This window comes from Typopeltis vanoorti, chromosome 4 (genome assembly GCF_054136105.1).
Source record: "Typopeltis vanoorti isolate ZY-2024b chromosome 4, IOZ_Tvanoo_1.0, whole genome shotgun sequence".
NCBI classification, from domain to species: domain Eukaryota; kingdom Metazoa; phylum Arthropoda; class Arachnida; order Uropygi; family Thelyphonidae; genus Typopeltis; species Typopeltis vanoorti.
Genome location: NC_143552.1, coordinates 154,500,269 through 154,522,456, shown reverse-complemented (window position 1 = coordinate 154,522,456; position 22,188 = coordinate 154,500,269). Strand labels below are relative to the sequence as shown.

Sequence of the window (22,188 nt, the reverse complement as noted above, 5' to 3'; positions counted from 1 at the left end):
ATATTTCTATCGTCTAAGGCACTTTGTACCGTATCAATCCACCTATATCTTGGTCTTCCTCTGGGTCGTTTTCCTGCCAACCTGGCAGAGAACACTTGTTTTGCTAATCTTTCCTCTCCCATTCTATTTAAGTGACCATACCATCTGAGATTAGCTCTGCTAACGCATTCCTGGATGCTGACAATGTCAAGTTCTTTCCTAATATCCTCATTTTTAATATGATATTGCCATTGATGCCATCTGTTCACGCCTCTAATCTTTCTCAGGACTCTCACATCTGCGGTCTCTAGTCTTTGGTCAAGTGTTTTACTTCTGACCCAGCTCTCAGATCCATAAGTTAAAATTGGTTTGAACACAGTCTTGTATACAGCTAATTTAGTGTTCCGACTAATTTCTTTCTTATTCCATATGAATTTATTCAATTGACTTCCCACGATACCAGCTTTGCTGATTCTGTTGTCTATTTCTATATTTAGTTTACCATCTTCAGTAAAAATTGTGCCTAAGTAGCTGAAATGTTTTACTTGTTCCACAGGTTCTCCATTCACAACACAGTTGACATTTTCAATGATTCTGCCTATTTTCATTGTCTTTGTCTTTTTATTGCTGACCTTCATACCATATCTATTACAACAGCTATTCAATTTAGTCAGAGAATCTTGCAGACTTGTAGCGGATTTATTTAGTAGTATAACATCATCCGCATAAAGCAAAGAGCTGACATTAACATCTCCAATTTTGATATCAGGTTTAATACCACATTCCTTCATAATGTGATCCATATAGATAATGAATAACAGAGGGGATAATGTACATCCTTGTCTCACACCACATTTAACATTAAACCATCTTCCTGTATGTCCTTCAATTCTAACTGCTGACTCACAACTCAAATAAAGACTAAGTATTGCTTGATATAATGCCTCATTGACACCATATAACTGCAGCGTATTGAATAGCTTCTCTCTTGGCACCTTGTCATAAGCCTTTTCCAAATCGACAAAACTTAAATACAGATCTTTGTTATATTCCCATGCTTTCTCGACTATTTGTCGTAAAGTGAAGATCTGATCCTGACAGCCTCTATTTGGCCTGAATCCAGCTTGTTCTTCACCAAGCTTTTCTTCCACAATTCTTCTCAATTGTTTCTCAAGTATACTTGCATAGATCTTGCCAGGAACACTCAGTAGGGAAATACCTCTGTAATTCTCACATTCAGTTTTATTTCCCTTTTTATATATGGGTACTATGAGAGCTCTACTCCAATCATCGGGAATTCGTCCCTCTGTCCAGGCTTTCTGAACTATGCAGTGCAGCCACTGTAAGACTCTTATACCACCATACTTCAGCATTTCTGGTCGAATATCATCTACTCCTGCTGCCTTTCCACATTTCAAGCCTTTGATGGCTTTTTCTACTTCAAGTATGGATATGTATTCCTGACTGCATGCCTGGTCAGTGTTTTTTACCACTGTGCTGTCATCACTGCTTGTTTTATTTAGCAGTTTTTCAAAGTAATTACTCCATACTTCAAGGATATCTTTTTCTCCTGTTTTCATTTCACCTTTATCATCTCTAATTCCTTTTACAGCACTCTTTCCTCCATTCCTAAGCTTCTTCAACAACCTCCAGAATATTTTGCCACCTTCTTGATATTTATTTTCTATATTCTTGCCAAAGTCCTCCCATGACTTTTGTTTAGCTAGTTTTACACACAGTTTAGCTTTCTTACATTTGTCTCTGTATTCTGTAAGAGTAAAAGCTGACTTATTTGCCAGGAACTTTTGATATGCTTTCTTCTTTTCCTTCACTGCCTCTTTAACTTCCTGTGTCCACCAGGGAGTTCTGATTTTTTTATCCTTGCACACAACCTCACCACATGCCTCTCTGGCAGAATCAATCAATGTTTCCTTCAGAGTTTGCCACTGAATCTCCAAGGTTTGATTCCTGTTCTCAAACTCTTTCATTTTCTTTTCAATAATATTTCTGTATTTTAGTCTACAGTTCACATCTGAGAGCAGCTCAACTTTTATTTGCTTTAAAACTTTCTTACATGTTATTCTTTTCAATATGAAACTCAATTTTATCCTGCTCAAGACTAAATAGTGATCACTTCCAATTTCAAATCCTCTGTACACTCTGGTGTCCTGCACCAGGGAGAAAACATCACTATCAACAATAACATAGTCAATGAGACTTTTCTTATTCCTAGCCTCTTCTCTCCATGTGAATTTGTGCACATTTTTATGTTGGAACATGGTGTTCGTAATAACCAGTCCATGTCCTGAGCAGAAATCCAACAGATATTTGCCATTATTATTAGCTTTGCTCTTTTCTCCAAATTTTCCCAAAATATTTTTGTATGTCTCACAATCATTTCCTACTCTGCTATTTAGATCCCCAACAAGGACCAACTTTCCCTTTTTCATTGTGTCAGTTGCTTTTTCTAAAGCCTCAAAAAATTCCTCCACTTCTACCTTAGTAGAACCTTCTGTGGGACCATAGGCACAAATAAGTCTCATTGTCCAGTTCCCCATTCTCATATTTGCCCACATTACTCTACTTGAGACTGACTGCCATTCAAGAAGATTAGCCTCGTATTTTGTGTTGAATACTATGGCTACTCCTTCTTTTCCTTGATTATCATTGCCTGAATATAACATTTTGTATTTATTGCTCAGAAAGATCTCACCAGTTTTGGTCTTTTTTGTTTCAGTCACCCCTATTATGTCGATCTGGTACTTATCTAATTCCTCAGCTAGCTCCATTTCTTTGCCATTCAGGCTTCTTACATTGATAGTACCGATCTTTAACTCTTGTAATGTTGAGTTGGGGTTTGTTTTCAGATTTTTTCCAGTAGCTGACTTTTCGCTGTTCGCCCTGGTTCCCTGGCGAAAACAACGGGGGCCTTGTTTAACCGGGCGACGCCCCAGCCGGCATGAAATTTTGTCATGTTGTACCATCATTTTTTATTTTGTTTTAACCAATAAGAATACAATTTGGTCGGCTAAATCCCAAATTGCCATATATAATTTTAGATTTCTTTTATATTGTTTTTCTTGTTTAAGAAGTTATTGAATATGTCATAGTAAAATTCTCTATGCTATATTAGTTTTTCACATTTGCATTTATCTCAAATGAGAAACTTCAGATTTTCAGCTTGAAATATTTAAAAAAGAAAATGGCAACCTATGGATACCATCATTAGGTGATGGAATGATTAGATTGATCAAAGGGTGTTTGTCAGGAGCAAAAATATAGACTATGAAAAGCCTGTAAGGAAGATGTCAAAAAGAACTGGTATGAGTGGAGAGTGGATTATAACATTCTGTATCACAGTTGCCTCAGTTTGGCCCTATTAAGACAAATAGACTATGCCCAGGAGTTCATATAATTCACCTTGTTTTTTTTTTTTTTTAAGGTTTCACTGGCCTATGCAGTCAAATATAAATATAGTACAGAGTATTTTCCTAATAATTTATATATGCAACTACTGAGTTCACTTATGAAAATATAACTTTCTGTCTTGGGACTCTTATGGTATTGAACAGAAGGTTTTTGTCATCTTATTTTGTCAGGCCAGCCAATCAAACTTGCACACACTAATAAAAAGTATATAAGCTCCTGGGGTCCATGCATTTTAAGTAGTGCAATTCAAGGCAACTGTGATGTCCAAGGTAATATTCTCATAAACTCTCTGGTAAATTTTGCAAAATAAGTTTCATTGCTATCTGGCTATAACAATGATGGATCAATAATATCCTTAATATTTATATTATATATATTTTTATGGTGATTCCAAACATGAGATGTTCAATCTACAGTACTCTAATGCCATGGCTGGAAAGATGGAAAGAAAGAACAAACTTATTATATTTCAAAACTTGCAGCTTGTGCTTCTTTTTTAAGAAATACATATGCATTTTAGGAGGCTGATGATAATATTAATACAAAAGGGATAGTTTTGCAAAAAATAAAAATAATAATGAAATACAAAAAAAAATACAAGAAAACAAGATCTGTCAGAATACTAGAAAGTGAAAGTTGGTGCAAAAACATGTTGAAACTAGAGATTTATTAAGAATAATAACAAAAAATAATGATGAGTAAAGTAGAATTAGCTTTTACTCAGGAAAGAAAAGAAGAGTGATTGTTGTGAGAGGAATAGAAGGTATATCACAGACCAGTATTTCAACAGTGATGGGTAATGAGAAATATAAAGGTATGTTATAATAATTAGTAAAATTCCAGAAATATTACAAGTGAGAGTCTAACACTGGGTTAGTCCAGCTTATTTCACAGAACATTTTTTTTTTACAACTGATTTGTACTCTTATTGCTTTTTTTCTGGGTGGGGGAGGAGGAGGAAGGTTAATGAAAATATACAAATAATGACATTCTCTATGCTTTTTATTCTCAAAGAGAATAGGCTTCACTCTATAGCCCTAATTTTTTAGAAATTGGCTTGCAGCCATTCTCTGCTTTTGCTATTGCTGGAAGATCAGTGTTGGATTAATGGAGTACAGATACTCAATTAATTCTGTACAAATCTGCAAGATTCCCTGACTAAATTGAATAACTGTTGTAATAAGTTTGGTAAGAAAATCAGCAATAACAAACAGGCAGAACATTAAAAACAACTGTATCCTGAATGGTGAACCTGTAGAAAATTTCAGCTATTTAGGCAAAATTTTTTAATGAAGATGGCAAATTAAATATGGAAATAGACAGTAGAATTAACAAAGCTAGCATGGTAGGGAAGTCAGCTGAATAAGTTTATATGGAATAAGAAAGTCAAAACACTAAATTAGCTGTACACAGGACAATGTTCAAACCAATTTTAACTTATAGATCTGAGAGTTCAGAGAAAGATTAGATGAGTGAACAGATAGTATCAATGGCAGTATCATATTAAAAATGAGGATATTAGGAAAGAACTTGAGACATTGTTAGCATTCTCAAAATGTGCTAGTAGAGCTTATCTCAGATGGCATGGTCACTTAAACAAAATGGGGGAAGAAAGAAAGAAGAAACAAAACAAGTGATCTTTGCCAGGAAAAAAACCCAGAGGGAGACCAAAATGTTAGTCTTCCTCTGGGTGGATTGATACAGTAAAAAGTGCCTTAGACGACCGAAAATAAGATCTGATAATGTTAGTTTTGGCAGATAACAGATTAATCTGGAGGAAAATTGCTGATTGGAAGTTAATAATGGTGTAACTTTTTCATGTAGTACTATCATAATATCCTGCCACACCTACTGAGAGCACACATCAGGAAGTTGATGATGAATAATTCATTATCAGTTGCTCCCTTAATATAGTGCAACTGATCTAATTTGCTAAAACTGAGTGATCATGTTTTCCACCAAATCAGTTAGCACGTGATAAGTAATTATTGAGTAATAAGTAATTTCTTTATACTTCCTTGCTGACTGATCATTAACATTTGCAACACAGATGTTATTTCGTTCAGTTTTGAGAACAGAGGATACGCTACCCATTGTTGTAATCGGCTTGCAAGCAATTTTTATGACCGTTCATAAACAGTAGTATTCCCTTTCCTGAATTACTTCCATGTTTAAAAATACACGGCTTGATCACTGACATCACAGAACACTTATTCACTTTCCACGGAACACAATTTGGGAAACCCTGACCTATAAGGTGGCCAAACAAATGGAGTTTTCACTTAAGAGGGTGTGTGTGCGTGTATATATCTATATATGGAAGCATAGTGGATGTGTAGAAAGGCTTCGTCGTCGTCTGGTAGCGATCTCTAAAAACAGGGTTGCAGCAGATGAGCAGCTCTTCTTCATTTCTCTCTGTCTGTTGCCTCCATCATTCTTAAACCAGTCCATTCCATGATGTCATCAACCACTCTTTGGTTGGCCTTCCATGTCCTCTTCCCTTCAACTTTCTTTCCTTTGTAATATAGTTTTGTCAGATGTCCTGCAAATCTACTCTTTCTTTGCATGTTTTTAAGCAGTGTTCCTATAGATTATGTCAATCAATGGCATTACACACCAACTTTAACCATCTGTCGCTTCTGTGCTAAGGATCTTATCTGTGTATAAAGAAATTTCAAATGTTAAATTGAGCACACATGTATAAGTTTTTTTAGTTACTTCTAATTTAATTATATTTATTGCTAATAATGTATTAGATGGTACACCAATTTATTGCATTAATTTAAATTATTTTTCACCTTTCTTAAAAACAGGCCAAGAGCATCAGCTGTAGCAGAAAGACTTTGGAGCCCTGCTAATGTCACTGATACTGATAGTGCTGCCTTCCGCCTCGATCAACAGCGATGTCGAATGCTCAGGTAATTGCATTTCTAATCTCCAAACTACACCTACTCCTGACTTTTCTCAATGACAAATGTCATTATTGAGAGAGGTTCACTCTGATATCCCATGCCAGGGTGCTCGGCCTAGAATTTCTTCTTGATCATCATTATATTTTATTAGGAGAGTAGTATAATTAACTATCCTAACATAACAATGGCTAAAAATTATATTAAAGTTTTTGATTTTCTTTCTTTAAATCTCAATTTTTTTTTCAATATTCTTTGCTAAGAGCCAAATCTTTTCTTAGATATCTGAATGTTCACTACTTCATTTGGCTTCCTTTTTCCAACAGCATCGATTTAATAGGTAGAAATTAACAAAGCATTTGCTACCACTTAACAATCTTACACAAACCATTCATGTGCCTATAACGTAATGCTTATTCTATTATATAAAATATTTGCATTCAGCCACTGATCAGAGACAATAACAATGTGCATTTTTTTTAGGCTTAGGTGTTGGTTTAAGCTCATCTTCAGGCTTAATGGAATGAAAACAGCACAATGAAATAATTAAACATAGGTTTAATAGTTCCAGTATTTCATTTTTGTCATGCAGAGATCAACTGGGATACAGCATAAATAAAAGTTGTAATTTATTTATTTATTCCTATGGCAAAAGGAATACAGAACAGCTACAGGTCAATGTTCAGTCTGGAAAGCCAATCCAAGGCCTCATCCGTCACTTTGTGGATGTCCTGTAGATCACCACCATGAAATTGAGCCATGGGAGAACAATCACAATAAGGGTGGTCTAACAGCACCCATTTATGTAGTAGGTAGCTACATCTGCCCTTGTTAAGTTCTGATCCTGTTGATTGATGACCAAATCTTCCTAGGAAGAGCAAAAACCAGGCTGCAGAGCACATGGATCTTCTACCAGGAAGCCGCTTGTTGGATCAGTATCCTCTCCATGTCATGGCAGCTGAAAAGAGTTCATCCATGGACCAGAAAAGCTTTGTAAGTTTTTAAGTGAAGACTAGGTGGATTTATGAGTCTGGTGCAGGGGCAGGAGTGGGTTGCTCATTGCTTTATTAAATTCTTTAATCGAGGCTTGTCTTCTCCATGTTTGGTGGAGCAATGTTAGATAGGACAGGCAGCCAGGAGAGAGGGGTGTTTCTCACTGTCCCACTAATTGTGTTCATGGTAGAGTTTAGCTGGGTGTCTATAATATTAGTGTGCACACTTCTTTCCCAGACAGTGGTACAATATTCTGCTGCAAAGAATGTGAGGGCTAGTGTGCAGACCTTAAGACTTCTGCACCGCAACCCCAGGTTGTTCAGGCACGCCTTGAAATGATATTGTTTCTCATTTTAATTTTGTTGGACAGGTTGGTGATGTGCCTTTTATAGGTTAGGTTTCTGTCCAGGCTCACTCCAAGGTATTTTGGGTGAGGCTCGTGTTCTACCATTTTTCCACGTCGATTCGCCTCTGCATTGTTCAGGTGAAATACTGTGGACACAGTTTTTGTTGGATTTGGCTTCCAGGATGTTCAGGTCTATGTTCAAGGTTGATTTCAGGTTGGCAAAGGAGGTAGATTGATTTAAGGTCACTAGGTCATCAGTGTTATGTGGTAAGTCATACACATAGATGTTAAGAAGTAAAGGGGATAACACAGAGCCCTGAGGAAGACCGTTGTGAAAGAATCTAGGCCTGCTCTTTTTTCTGCCAATATGGACCCGGATCTTTCTGTTGGAGAGAATGAATTCGAACATTTTTTCATCCATTTATATTTCTCATCCCTCCATGTACACACAAACACAATAGTACTTCACTTGCACATCACATCTAAAATGTACTCCGTCCAGATTATAATATAATTCTGTGAAGTTCTTTAGTTAAGTAAATTAGTATGCACTATCACAGACAATTTATTACATCATGTTCAGTAAAATATGGACAAAGTCTGAATTGCATAAGCCAAAAAATGAGTCACTGTGTGATAGAGGTGCCAACAAAAAGCTGGAAAGTTTTTTTTGCACCTTATATTTCCTAGCTTTAGGAGGAGGCCCCTGATCCAGACTGTGTCATAAGCTGATGTTAGGTCAATGAAGTGGCTCCAGATTTAAGTTTCTTTTGGAAGCTTGCTTCAATATGTGTTGTCAGGGCCAGGACCTGGTCACAGCAACTTTCTGGCCTGAAGCTAGCTTGTTCAATCAGAAGTGCTCTTTCGATGAGTGGTGAAATTCTTTTAAGAAGAATTCTTTAAAAAAAAAGCAAGGAAGAGCAAAGCAAGGAGATAGGTCATAGATTTTTCACATCATTTGGATCGTTCCCTTGTTTGGACACAGCAATTATTTTGGCTTCCCGCCACAGATTTGGTAGTTTACCAGTCATTATAATTTTTGAGAAAAGGGTGGTCAGCCATGTTTGGCCTTGTTGACCGAGATGTTTTAGAAACTCAGGGAGGATACCATCCACTCCTGCAGCCTTACCATTCTTGGTGAGTTTTAAGGCTACTTAAAACTCACCAAGAATGGCAATTCTTGGTCTGTATCTCTTCCTGAAGATACTGGGTGTACAAGTTCAGGAAGCTCGGGGCCCGTCTTCAGGATTTGTCTGATGGAAGATTGCACAGTAATTTTCCTGATAGAGCTGGGACCTATCTTGGAGGTTTTCAATAAATGATTAGCCATTTGATCAGGAGTTATCTCTGTTATTTTGTGTGTTGTTGGTTCTGCTCCACCTAATTTTCTCAGAAGTGCCAGCTTTTCTAGCTAGATGTGGTGAAATCGAGTTCATGGATAGTTGAGATCCATCTTTCCTGTCTGTTTTTATCCAATGTTGCTATGAGCCCCTTAGCAACAGTTTGGTCTTCGGTTTTTTCATATTTGGCTAAAAGTTCCTCAGTTTCTTTACTCCAGGGATCTATTGTTTTCTGTAGCCTCTAGGAATAGAGGCTTTTGGCTGCAGTTTTGATTAGTTTAACAAATCTTGGATAGCAATTAAGAAGGGGTGGAATTGCTCTAATGGTTTGCTCGATTTGTTTCTGAAATGCATTCCAGTTAGACCTGCGAAGGTTCCATCTTACGCTCCATTCTCGTAATAGGATGCATCAATCCACCTGAAATTTGTTCTTCTCTGTATCTTTTTCCACTGATTCAACATCTTGGATATCTCGCCTTTTGAGAAACCAGTCAGCTCTGCTATTTTCAAAATCATGACTCCAGCAAGGCAAGCACCTACAATTAATTGAACTCTGATCTTTTGTTTTTCCCATGTGATCAACACTATTGATGAGCAGCATTCTTAAATAGTTGCCTAGAACATGTGGTGATGCACGTGACCAAGTATTTTGCATATATGATATTTACATACATCTGCATAAAGGTTTCTAATTCAGTGGCCAGTATGTGTAGACTGATTCACAAGTTTGAAACATTCAAATGAAGAAACTATTGCAATACCAAATTGCTACCTATCCACGACAACTGGATTATAAATTTATCAACCACTCTACTAATGATGAAATGAATGGTGTCTAAGGGTCTGGATTTTGCCTTGTTTTCTTGACACCTTACTTGGATATTATGGTAGATGTGGATAAAGGCAGCAGGGAGTTACAGATGAAGCAAATAAGTTATAGTTTGAAATTGCCAGCCTTATACAAAGCAAAACCTCCTCCTTTGAATATACCCTTCTCAGAATTACAAGTTCTTTGCTCCTTGAATCAAATCACTAATATTATTTATCACAAAGCCTGATAAATGTAATGTTGTAATGAATACCACAGGGATAAATCATAAAATTAATATCTTACTGAGGGAGAGATCAACCTACAGCATGATCAGCAGGAACCCAACAAAGAGTCATATCAATGTATTAAATAATTAGACTATGTACATCATGTTGCACCATCATATTATTTGTGGTTAGCAAAATCGTTGTTGGATGCCAAGTTGGCAGGAAAAAGACTGAGTGGAAGACCAAAGTCTAGGTGGATTGATTGAGTCAGAGGTGTCTTAGAAGAATGACATGTTAGATACAATATTGGAGAGCTGAGAAGTAATAGACGAATTTGGAAGAAAACTGTTGATAGGAGACTGTTAATAGTGTAAACTTAATCATGCAGTGCTGTCATAGTATCCTAAACACCACTTGAAGGTACACATTAAGAAATTGATGATGACTAAATACAATCTTGGAATGCTACTATTGTTGAGAAATTATGAACTCATCACTCATCCAACAGGTCTGTATAGTCATCTTAAAGTACATAAACTACTATGCCCAATAGTGGAATATATTTGCTTTTCTACTTACAACCTTGCCAAATGTCTTTCTCATCTTCAAAATATCAGTGGTCACACTAGTTCTTATATCAAAAACGACTTCAAAGAAAAAAAAATTAAAGATTTGTGTCAATTGGATTACAAAATAATGGTCCTTTGATGTTGTTTCCCTATATGTCAATATACCACTGCAAGGGACTTCAGTTTTTGCAAGATGATTTTGCTCAAGACATTGTAAACGTTTAAATTCACCATCAATGCAGGCTATATTTTACATGGTAAAATAAGTTGTTCAAACAAATCAAAGGAACAGCAATGAACATCCTATCTCACCTGTTTTGGCTGATTATTTTATGGCACATCTAGAAAACCAACTCTTCCATGCCATTTTCTCTCAACCTCACATTTGATTTTGTTTCTCTGATGATGTCTTTGCAATCTGGTTCCACTTAGAATTACTATAATTTCTGGATAAAATAAACTCCTTGTACTCCCATATCAAGTTTACTATAGAATGCAAATCCAACAATGAATCTAACAACAGTTTTTCCCTTATTGGATACCTTATGGTATCCTAAGTTTTCCCTTTTTGGATATCTTGTGTTTCCTGAATAATAATAATTAATCTGGCCATACAGGCAGGGTATTTTAATTTATAGAGTAGTCTTCCTTTACTGGCAGACAGATTTATTCATCCTCACAGATAATAGATATTAAAAAGTCTTGTATACAGATGTGGTCTGATCTTCTGATTCCCATCAGATAAATTAAATAAAATAAAATTCACTAGTGCCAACAGTTATAACGAAATTAAAATTGACAGTTATCATCCATCAGCCAGACTATAATCTGATGCGACAAGAACTGCCATTTTCTTAGCTTAAGGGAATGTCTGAACAAATAGCATGAATTGTTTGCAAGTACAATCTATATACGACACTTGATAAAAAGAGGTTATTACTATTACTATTACTATTATTACGGGCAACTCCAGGGAGTCATTAGACTCATCGAGGGAGGCCCCAAATCATATTCATCACAACTATCTGACATTCATACAGTATTTATCATACCTCGCCTTAAACTCATTCACTGTCACAGCATCCACTACAGACTCAGGGAGCGCATTCCACTCATTCACTACTCTAAAAGTAAAGAACCCAGCTCTAACACCTTTACTAACCACACTTTTGCCCAGTTTCCATGGATGTCCCCTAGTCCTCCCACAACCAGCCCTGTTCTCAAAAATATCTTCTGAATTAATTTTATAGAAACCCTTCAGTAATTTGAATGTCTCAATCATATCTCCCCTCTTCCGCCTATCAACCAATTTTTGCAACCCACAAATCCTCAACCTGTTCTCATACGGTTCATTCCACAGACCTGCTATCATCTTGGTCACTCGCCTCTGGATCCTCTCCACCTCCTCCCCATCAAGAAGAAACCTAGGTGACCAAATCTGAGCACAGTAGTCTAGATGGGGTCTTATCAAGGCTCGATAGAGAGGAACAATAACCTGCTTGTCTCTGCTTGTCAACGTATTCTTCAGCAACCAAGTGATTTGATGAGCTGTTTTGGTCACTTTTGCAATGTGTCCCCTAAATTTCAATTCCTTATCCACCAACACTCCTAAATCTCGTGCCTCATCAATTTCCTGGAGCAGGGTTCCACCAATGCAGTAAACTGCCGCCAATCTTTTCACCCCAAAATGCATAACCTTACATTTTGCCACATTAAACTGACACCCATTCTCCTTAGCCCAGACCTCCAATCTATCCAAATCATCCTGCAAAATTTTGACGTCATCTGCATTCACTATCGCCCTACCCAACTTCGCATCATCCGCAAACAAATGAACTGTTCCTCTCAGATCATTTCCTATATCATTTATGAACAAATTAAACAGCAGTGGTCCAAGAACAGATCCTTGTGGCACACCACTAGTCACAGGCCGTCTTGTGGACTCTACTCCCGAGTAAACCACTCTCTGATATCTCTCCGTCAACCACCCTCCTATCCATCTCACCAACCCTATGTCCATTCCCATATGCTGCAATTTACTGATTAGAATTCCATGTGGAATCCTGTCAAAGGCCTTGGCAAGGTCCAGTAGAATCACCGTAAACCCATTACCCTTATCCAGTTCAGCCGTCACTGTGTTATAATACGTGAGCAAGTTACCAAGGCATGACCTACCCTTCACAAAACCATGCTGTCCCCGATACAGTATCCCATTTTCTTCTATCCAATCTTGTATTTTCCTCTTGACTATTTTCTCTAAGACCTTGACAATGATTCCTGATATGCTAATCGGTCGGTAATTTACAACAGCAGTCTTGGAACCACCTTTATGCAGTGGAACTATTTTCCCCTCTTTCCTTTAAATGAAACTTCCAAGCTTCATTACTGCCACAACCTCTATCAGGTGTCTATCAACTGCCCTGTTCACATCAGCTTTGTTACTTTGAACAGACTGGCTACTCTGCTAAGATTAAAATCCAAGATAAAGACCATTTTTAGAATCTGACAAGTCTGACCTTGCTCCCCATGACATTGATACCAGACACAGAGTTCTTAGGAAACAGACCAAGATTCTTCATTTCAGCAGATTCAAATTTGACTGTCTTCCTTGAAGTAAGTGAAACATTGCAGAATCATCTGAACCTTAATTACTCTGGCTGTAAGCCAATTACAAAATTTTGGGCATGATTAACATTTCATTAACGATTAATTTTTTAGGTTATTTTTGATTAGGTTATGTAATTTTAATGCTAATTTCTGTGCCAAATTTGTTACACCAGTTATTCAGTTTATGAGTTTAATACAGTATCTCCAACTTTCTTATCAGGTTTAATTCAACTTTTTTTCATAAGATGCCCATGTAGATAATACATAACAATGAAGATAATATGCACTTTTGCATTACAACTGAGATGATATCAAACCATTTTCCTATTTTTGCAGAAAACCTCACCAATTGCTTTACTGGCTGAGAATCAATGTCCTTTCCACCCCCAGATTCTGCCACTAGGTGTCCACAGTTTGGTTCTTGTTTTCAAATCCTTCCCCTCCCCAAATCAGGTTTCTGGTATATATACATAGAAAGAGAGGAAGTAAACTGCAGTTTGGATAGATAGAAAACAGATGTGAGATTTTACTCAGAAATTAATTCAGAGGAGAATTATAAAGTGAGTGGGAAAGAATGAGATGCAGTGAAGATGGGAATGAGAAAATTTTTATGTGAAGACTGGTGGGAAATATTAATCAGTGTTGTGAATACTGAGAATGTAAATTGTGTTGTGAATATCAGTGTTGTGAATACTGAGAATGTAAATTGTGTTGTGAATAGTGAGAGTTTAAGATTCAACATGATACAATGTTGCTCATTGAGTGAGACTTCCCACAATGAGTGTTCACTTCATGGAGGTGAGTAATAATATCTGAGTCTACAATTTAAATCTGAAAGCTGTTCAAAGTTTGATGCCTTTTAAAAACTTTCATAGTTTATTTTCAATGTGATATTCATTTTATCCTGCTGAAAACCACTCATTTCTATAAATGAGTGGTTTATTCATGACTAGAGGATGGCCAAAGTGAAGTGGAGGTAGCTAGATGCTTGTATGCAAGTGTTCCGTGATTCATAGACAGCAAAACCAAATCCAACAGCATGTCGAAGATACAGGCTACAACCACAGTGGGCAACCATAACCAATCTCCAATTATATGCTTTTCAAAACAGAACTGCCACCTCATATCATCTATGATCTGAGCTCACATTGACTACAGGAACATCAGTGTTTGCTTCCACTGTGTGCAAGAGGCTTCGTGAAAGTAGTATGTATGCAAAGTGACTGGTAGTCTGCATGCCCCTTTTCCCACACCACAGGAGAGAACACTTGCAATGGGCCAGGCTCCATGTCAAGTGGAACAGTACCAAGACCAATGGGGTTGGTACTGTTTTTAGATCAGTCTTGATTTGCTCTAGCAATACCAAGCATGTTATGATCCTCTAATATCCATGAAGGGGACACCTATGGTATAGGTAGCACGATGGTTGGGGAGGACATCTTGTTGAGTGGATGCACTGGCCTGTATGTGTTTCCTAGTAGAACCATGAATGCTGCAGCATATAGACACAAGTCCTGAATCTTTATGTTCATCTGTATGTATTTGTGATGATAGGGGAGACATCATCATACAAGATGATAATGCTTGACCTCATCTAGTGAAGCTTGTGGAACAACGTTGAAAGTTTATTTTTCACTTGGTTAGAGTATAATAAATTTAGTTTAATCCTTTATCCAAGTGTGAGCAAACAAAGTTTGCGCCTGAAAGTATCTTCAGGACTGGAGTAAGGTGGTACAACACCAGGGCAACTCGTTGCAAAGGTGGAGCAAGAAGATACTTTCAGGCGCAAACTTTGTTTGCTCACACTTGGATAAAGGATTAAACTAAATTTATTATACTCTAACCAAGTGAAAAATAAACTTTCAACATCTTTCTCTAAATCCAGAGTAATTTATTAAAAAAGGGTGGCACACCATTTGGCAACTCCTATAGGTAGAGATGACCTGCTAATGCTTCTGCCTGGTATCTCAACTTGGGCCTAGCTCCCACTGAAGAGACCTCAATAAAGGTCGAAACTAGTCTGGGTAATGGCCCTTCCCTTGATGCATAACATTAGACATATCCGCAAGGAGATGTGTTTTGCATTATAGGAGATACTGAGACAGGAGTGTTGGTAGCTTGCTCCACCTTTGCAACGAGTTGCCCTGGTGTTGTACCACCTTACTCCAGTCCTAAAGATACTTTCAGGCGCAAACTTTGTTTGCTCACACTTGGATAAAGGATTAAACTAAATTTATTATACTTGTGGAACAACATCTTCAAGAAAAGACTATCATACTTATGGACTGGCTGGCCAGACAGCCAGGTCTCCTGACCTTAATCCTATTCTCAAGGATGCTCTAGGAAGACATGCTGCTGCTCTCACCACCCCCTCCCCAAACTTGAGAGACTTAAGGAAGCTTTGTTACCAAGTGAGCTCCTGAACATCATTATATGAAACAATGTTGAGGATGACCACATACAAGGGTGGACTGAAAATTTCTCAGTCTAACAAGGAAAAAACGAATTTATAATTTCAAAATTATTTTTATTTTTCAACATAATCTCCCTTAAGACTAATACATTTATTCCAGCTATGCTCCAGCACCATTATCCTGTCTCTATAGTGGTTCTCAGTAAGATCTGCAAAATACCCCTCTACAGCTGCAACATCTCTTGATTAGAAGAAAAATGCTGACCAGCAAGGAAGAGTTTTAGTTTTGGGTAGAGATAGAAGTCAGAGGGAGCCAAATCTGGGAAATAGGGTGGATGTTCCAACAATTCATAGTGCAGATCCCTTAATTTTCCCATTGCTAAAATACCTTTGCAGGCAGGTGCATTGTCCTAATGAAAGATGATTTTTTCCTTCTGCAACTAGGTGTTTTCTCACGAATCCAAGTCTCAGCCATAGTAACAAATTGATGCACAAAATCAGTTTCATTCTTGTTAAAATGCTCCAAGCACTGTTCGGAGATTTTAATGCAAGTGCGTTTTTGATCTGCTGTGAGCAAGTGCGGCACCCATCTTGCGCAAAGCTTTTTCATTTGCAATTCTTCATGCAAAATATATCCTACACATTCTTTTGAAATGCCTATAGTCTCAGCAATTTCACACACTCTGACTCGCCTTTTGCTTCAGACAGCTATATAAAACAAACTCCTTGATAGAATGACTTGCAGTTTCACATGGAATGCTTATGACAGATGTACCAACCTAGAGAAAAAAAAATCTTGCTGATAGTGTTGCCATCTATTGTCGAGGCAGAGAACTTTTCAGACCACCCTCGTATGTTTCTGAGGCACTATGACAATCTCATTTGGACCTCTTTGTTTTTGACCATTGTCTTCATGTATCCATTTGCTACTGAACTAAACTATTTATTTGCATTTTTCACATCTCATATTTCGGTGTTTGGGTTATTGTGATTTTTCTTTCTTTAATTTATGGAAACCAGTATAAATGGTAATCACTGCCTATTTCAAGCTTCCTACATATGCTTGTATACTAACTCCATTGATAAAACAATCTGCAATAAAGTAATAACACCTGTCCCACATCTCTCCAACATAAAGATCTCCTTATGCAGATCTTTATGTTGGAACATGGTATTGCAGTCAACTCTCACATTAGCAAACAGTGCTATAACAAGATCAATAACAAATACTCATTATACTCTAAATGTATTTAGAGTATAGTGAGTATTTAGTATTTTTAGTAATTGTATTTTTGTAGTTCTCTGTTTATTTTGTATGATGTTCCTTTAATATATGGAATGGTTATAGTTTTACTGTAGTCTGGTTTGTCTTTGTTTTTTATTGAGGTTTTGTAGAGAATTTTGTTAATAGTGTTTCGGCTGTATCAGACAAAATAAACAGAGTACTACAAAAATACAACCTCAAAGCCACCTTTAAACCTCCTGCAAAGTTAAAAAGCTTACTCAACTCACCCAAAGACCCACTCCCTCCACTAGCCCACCCTGGAGTATACCGTATTTATTGTACTTGCAACATGCCATATATAGGAGAAACAGGACACACAATTCCTGTCAGACAAAAAGAACATAAACGACACATTAAATATAATAATTATGGTGAAGCTGGCCTTTCAGATCATGCCCTGAATTCCTTTATACAGAATTGTCTGGAAAAGCACTAGCTGTCTACATTACACTAAAACATGGAATGAACAGAAATTTAAGGAAACCTGTGAGATCATTATCAACCACTCCAATCTGAATAATAATGATGGTCTTAAATCTTAAATTTCCCAAACATATGGAAGGCATATATTCGACCCACAGAACCTTTCGCACTAAGAACAACTATAAACAAGACTGTAAGAAATCTTGTATCTTAAATAACAATTGTAATACTAAAAATAGGACATCATTGTTTCTGAAAGAAAACCATCTGTAAGAAAGAATGTTTAATCCTATCATCATAAATAGAATTTAGCTTGACGTAATTTATAATAATTTTTTTTTTCACTAGAGGATAGAATAATATGATAAAATCATTGTTTCTCTAGCTTACAGTTAATAATGTAACTCAGCTTGTCTTGTATATTTATGTATGCTCCAGATGATGATCTTGATATGAAGATCGAAATGTCGGGATAACAAAAAAAAAATTTTTAACACGGTTGTAAATTCCATAAAATTTTTTAATGAAAGTTATAACAATTTGATTTGGAGCACAGCATCACCTGCATCGAGTAAACAGCTTAGATTAACATCTCCATTATGATATCAGTTTAATGCACTTCCTTCACCATGTGATCCATATCGATGATGAATACTACGAGATCATATGCACCCTGATTTTACACAGAATCATCTTCCAGTACTTCAGTTCTATTCTGTTCTGCTGATTTACAATATATTGGTGTGTGTTGTCTCCTTTACACCCAATAATGGTAAGGGTTTTGAAGAGCTTTTCTCTTGACACCTTATCATATGCCTTTTCCAGCTCTACAAAATTTAAATACAGATTCCTGTAATATTTCCCAACTATTCTGTTTGTTTTTAAGTGAAAATTTGATCTTGAAAACCCATATTTGGCCAGATGAACCAACTATATTTAAATCTCTCTTCCACAACTTTTCTCAGCCTCTTCTCAAGTATGTTTGCATAAATCATACCTGGAACACTCAATGTATAAATTATTGAACTTTCCTACTAAGTTTTATTTGCCTTTTTATAGATGCATACTATAGGAGTATGCAAAGACTTTTGAATTGTGTAGTGTAGCTACTGTAAACTTTACCATCATATCTGAACATTTCTGATTGAATATTTAATATCATTCACTTTTTTAAATACAAAAGTTAAAATTTTAGAACACACTTTACTGAAACTTTGTTTTGACTAAAAATTTTAACAAATATACTAAATACCAGATTTCACTGGATTTCAACCAGCACAGTATCATTATATCGGTTTTATTTTTATTTTTTATTTTTTTTTGCCAGTAACAAATGCTCCAACTGAAACCCATATTGAACAACATGGCCATATTACTGCATGTCTTCTACATCCCAAATTTTATTAAACCCCATTCTGTCAGAATAGTTATTGCAATATATATATATATATATATATATATATCGCTAGCATTTTGTCCCTTTGTCTTGGAAATGGTCCAGTTAAAACAAAAATTGAATTGGCTTCAAAATTTTTGTTAAGATTCCAAATTTTCCCTACAAATCTGTTTGGCCAAAGTTTCAGAATTAATGATAGAGAAAAACCAATAGAAAATGCTTATGAATTTTACGAAAAAGCACCTGATGAAGAACAAATACTGGCTTGTCTTCTACCGATTTATTTGCTTTACAAAAAGTATAGAATTATTATAGGATCTTGCTTTTATAGAATCTTCTTTCAATTCAAATTCCATACTAATTTTTGTGTTTGATTTTATAAGGTAGTAAATCATATATAATTTATTCTTCAAAGGCAGAACTCACCTAGTTCCAACTTTTGCAAACAATATGCAGGCAGTCTCCAACCTTAGATGAATTCATGGTTACTCATGATATACAAATCATGGGTAATGAGAGTACAGAAGACAATTGCACTATGGTCTGAAACAGTAACTTTCATGTAAATTTTTCTAAGGCAGAGACTAACTCAGGAAGTAGCAAGAAAAACATGCCTGGAAAGTATGCTAGTTGGTGATCAGAATTGTATTTATGCAATTCTAGTGATTTCTACAATTCATACGTTTTTCTTCTGAGAATCTAAAATTACAGAGATTTTTATCACATTTCATATCAAAATTTTATATATTTTATACAGAGGTTTTATATATATATAAAAAAAAAACCTTAGTTTTTTTAAAGGGCTGGTATAATTTTCATCCTCTGTTCAGTAGAGCCCTATCTCTTCTTTAAAACTAGTTTAATTAAACTTTTCATATACTCAGTGTGGTGTTACAGAAGGCTGTTGAGTGATCAGAATTGTATTTATTCAACAACTTTCAGACAATACAGAATTGTATTGTCTGAAAGGCAGACAAATGGATGGGTAGTAGAAAGGATCAGTAGAACTTTAAAGCTCTTTAAGAATACTGACAGAAGAAAGCTGAAATACTTTGGACAAAATGAAAGAGGACTTGCAGAACAGTAATAGAGAGTAAAGTTCCTGAAAAAAAAATAATAAATAAATAAGGAAGGGGTAGACTATCAATGAGAGGGATGGAGTGTCTAGAATGACTGATCTTTAGAGAACTGAAGCTTCCAGAAAAGCCTACAACAGGACCACATGGCAAGGACTGGTGTGGCACATCAAGCATCTGAGTGACTATATGGCATGTCCAATGAACAGATGGATGGATGTACTCAATCATACCTTTATCTCCATATTTTGCATTTGCTCTTGAGAATTGTCTGTAATTCAATATTACTGTGGCATAAGCTTTGCTTCCTGATATCAGATTAATGAAAATTACCTACCATCTAAAAGACAATATTTAAATACATCTGTGACATGCATATATATTTATATCTCTGTGTACCATCCATGTAGCCAACTAGAGTGACATTTGTTTGCATGTGTGTCATTTACAACTGCGTACATGCACACAGTTGTGAATGACAAAATTTTCTTTAGTGTATTTGCAAGTTATTTTCAATTTTAAGATTTTTTTTATTTTTATTTTAGGAGAGGAATACCAGCACAGCCCATTTTAAATGGCTTTTGTGGAGACTATGAATGGGATATGGACTAAGTAAAGATAACCTAAGTGCTGCATGTAGTTTCAACTGTATGTTTTCAATAAATTACAAAAAACTTCAATGCTGAATGAACTCATTTTAAAATCATAAGCTGCTAATGTCCAATAAATCCAAACCTGTTTTTTGGAAAAACAAAAACACTGAGAAAATTTTTTTTTTTTTAGCTAAAACTTCATCCTCTTGCTCTTCTTTTTCGCTTCTTCCAGTAACTCTTTCATATCTTTCCTCAAACAATACTTCTCACCTTTCAAGTCACCGGTTCTAGTCAAAACAACGAATTATTTTTAATCTTTATCAACCAGTTTATCAAAAACCTACCTTAACTGGCAGATACATTTAATGAAATGTATCTGCTCATCACACCTCTCAAAAAATTGGTGTTATCAAGTCTTTAATTAATAGGGCACATAAGGCGTGCTCCTCTCCCTCAAGCTTACTACAAGAACTTCTCACTATCAAAACACTAATGGAATTTAATGGTTAAAACCCTAATCAAATCCAACAGATAATTGACTTCTATGTTCCAACACCTCAGGATTCTTCAACAGACTGCAGATTCTGATCCCTCATATTTCTGGCATCTTAGAACCAACTGTTAGAATTTTGAAGAAGTACCATCTCATTCACACATATTTTCTGATCAACAAAATTTCTCATCTGTTGCCATCTACAAAAGACAAACTGGCACCTCTATCATTAGCTGACATTTACCAGATACCATGTGAATGTAATCTAACATACTTTGGAAAAACAGGCCATTCTGTAGAAAAAAGAATTAATGAACACCAATATTATATCGAGTATATGAAACCTCAAAAGTCTGGTCTGGCACAACATAGTACTGACACTAAACACAATATCCAGTGGGATAAAGCTCGTCTTCTCCATAGATGTAGTTTTAAATATGAGCACCTTTTCAAAGAAAGTTGTGAAGCCCTTTTACATCGGCCAAATCTGAACCGGAATGATCGTCTCTCTCTGTCTCCCAAAAGTCTGGGAGATTCTTATCTTGTGTAACCATCAAAAATAGTTTTTAATAATATTATTTATTAATACTAATTTCTAACATGTGGCAACAGTTTTTAATTGGTAAACCACCGATTTGTAATCCGGTTCCTTTGATTGCTTGTTTTCCACACACACACAGATGATGTACTGTTATTTTCAGTACGAAATATCTGTACTTTCATTTCATTAAAGTTAATTACTGTGGTTATGTAATTTATTATTTAATGAATTCTTTCACCTTCCCTTTCTGCATTCTGACAGCATTACTATTATGAATTTTTGCACCAGGGAAACAAGATTTTGTAGCAGCACTTTCATGAAGTACCCTCCTTATAGAATTGCCATAAAAATTATCTGCTTTTGCTCTTTCTCTTGTTTAGTCTTACAATTTTATTTTTGACTTTGGACCTCTTGCTTTTTTTCTGTTCTCAGTTCAACTAATCTTCACAGGCTTCATAAATATAATCTGTAGATCCTTCAGAAGTAAAAAGTTGTGGGTTATACATTAAGTTACAGAAGTTAATAATAGCAAATATTCATTATATAACTAATTAAGCACATTAATATACTGCTAATTATTCTAATTAATGAAACTATGGAGGTTAATTTAAATTAAAGCTAATGAGAGACTAAGAAATTATCTTGGTCTTGCTTATAATACCATGCATACAAGAGATGTTGAAATATTTATATACACCAGAGATCACTCAAATTAAAAGGTGGATTCATTTAAAACAATACTAAATCTGCTGTCATTA

General features: G+C 35.9%; 1 protein-coding gene across 1 annotated transcript in view; it reads left to right on the top strand.

The window, feature by feature from the left end:
- The window catches only part of LOC150107770 (beta-hexosaminidase subunit beta-like), a 76,533-nt gene extending 56,050 nt beyond the window's left edge, over nt 1–20,483 (top strand). The window contains exons 12-13 of the mRNA XM_090391531.1: nt 6,222–6,326; nt 20,349–20,483. Coding sequence (XP_090247657.1) covers nt 6,222–6,326; nt 20,349–20,415 — 172 coding nt within the window. The 3' untranslated portion in view covers nt 20,416–20,483. The remainder of the gene's footprint in view (nt 1–6,221; nt 6,327–20,348) is intronic.
- The last annotated feature ends 1,705 nt before the right edge of the window (nt 20,484–22,188 follow it).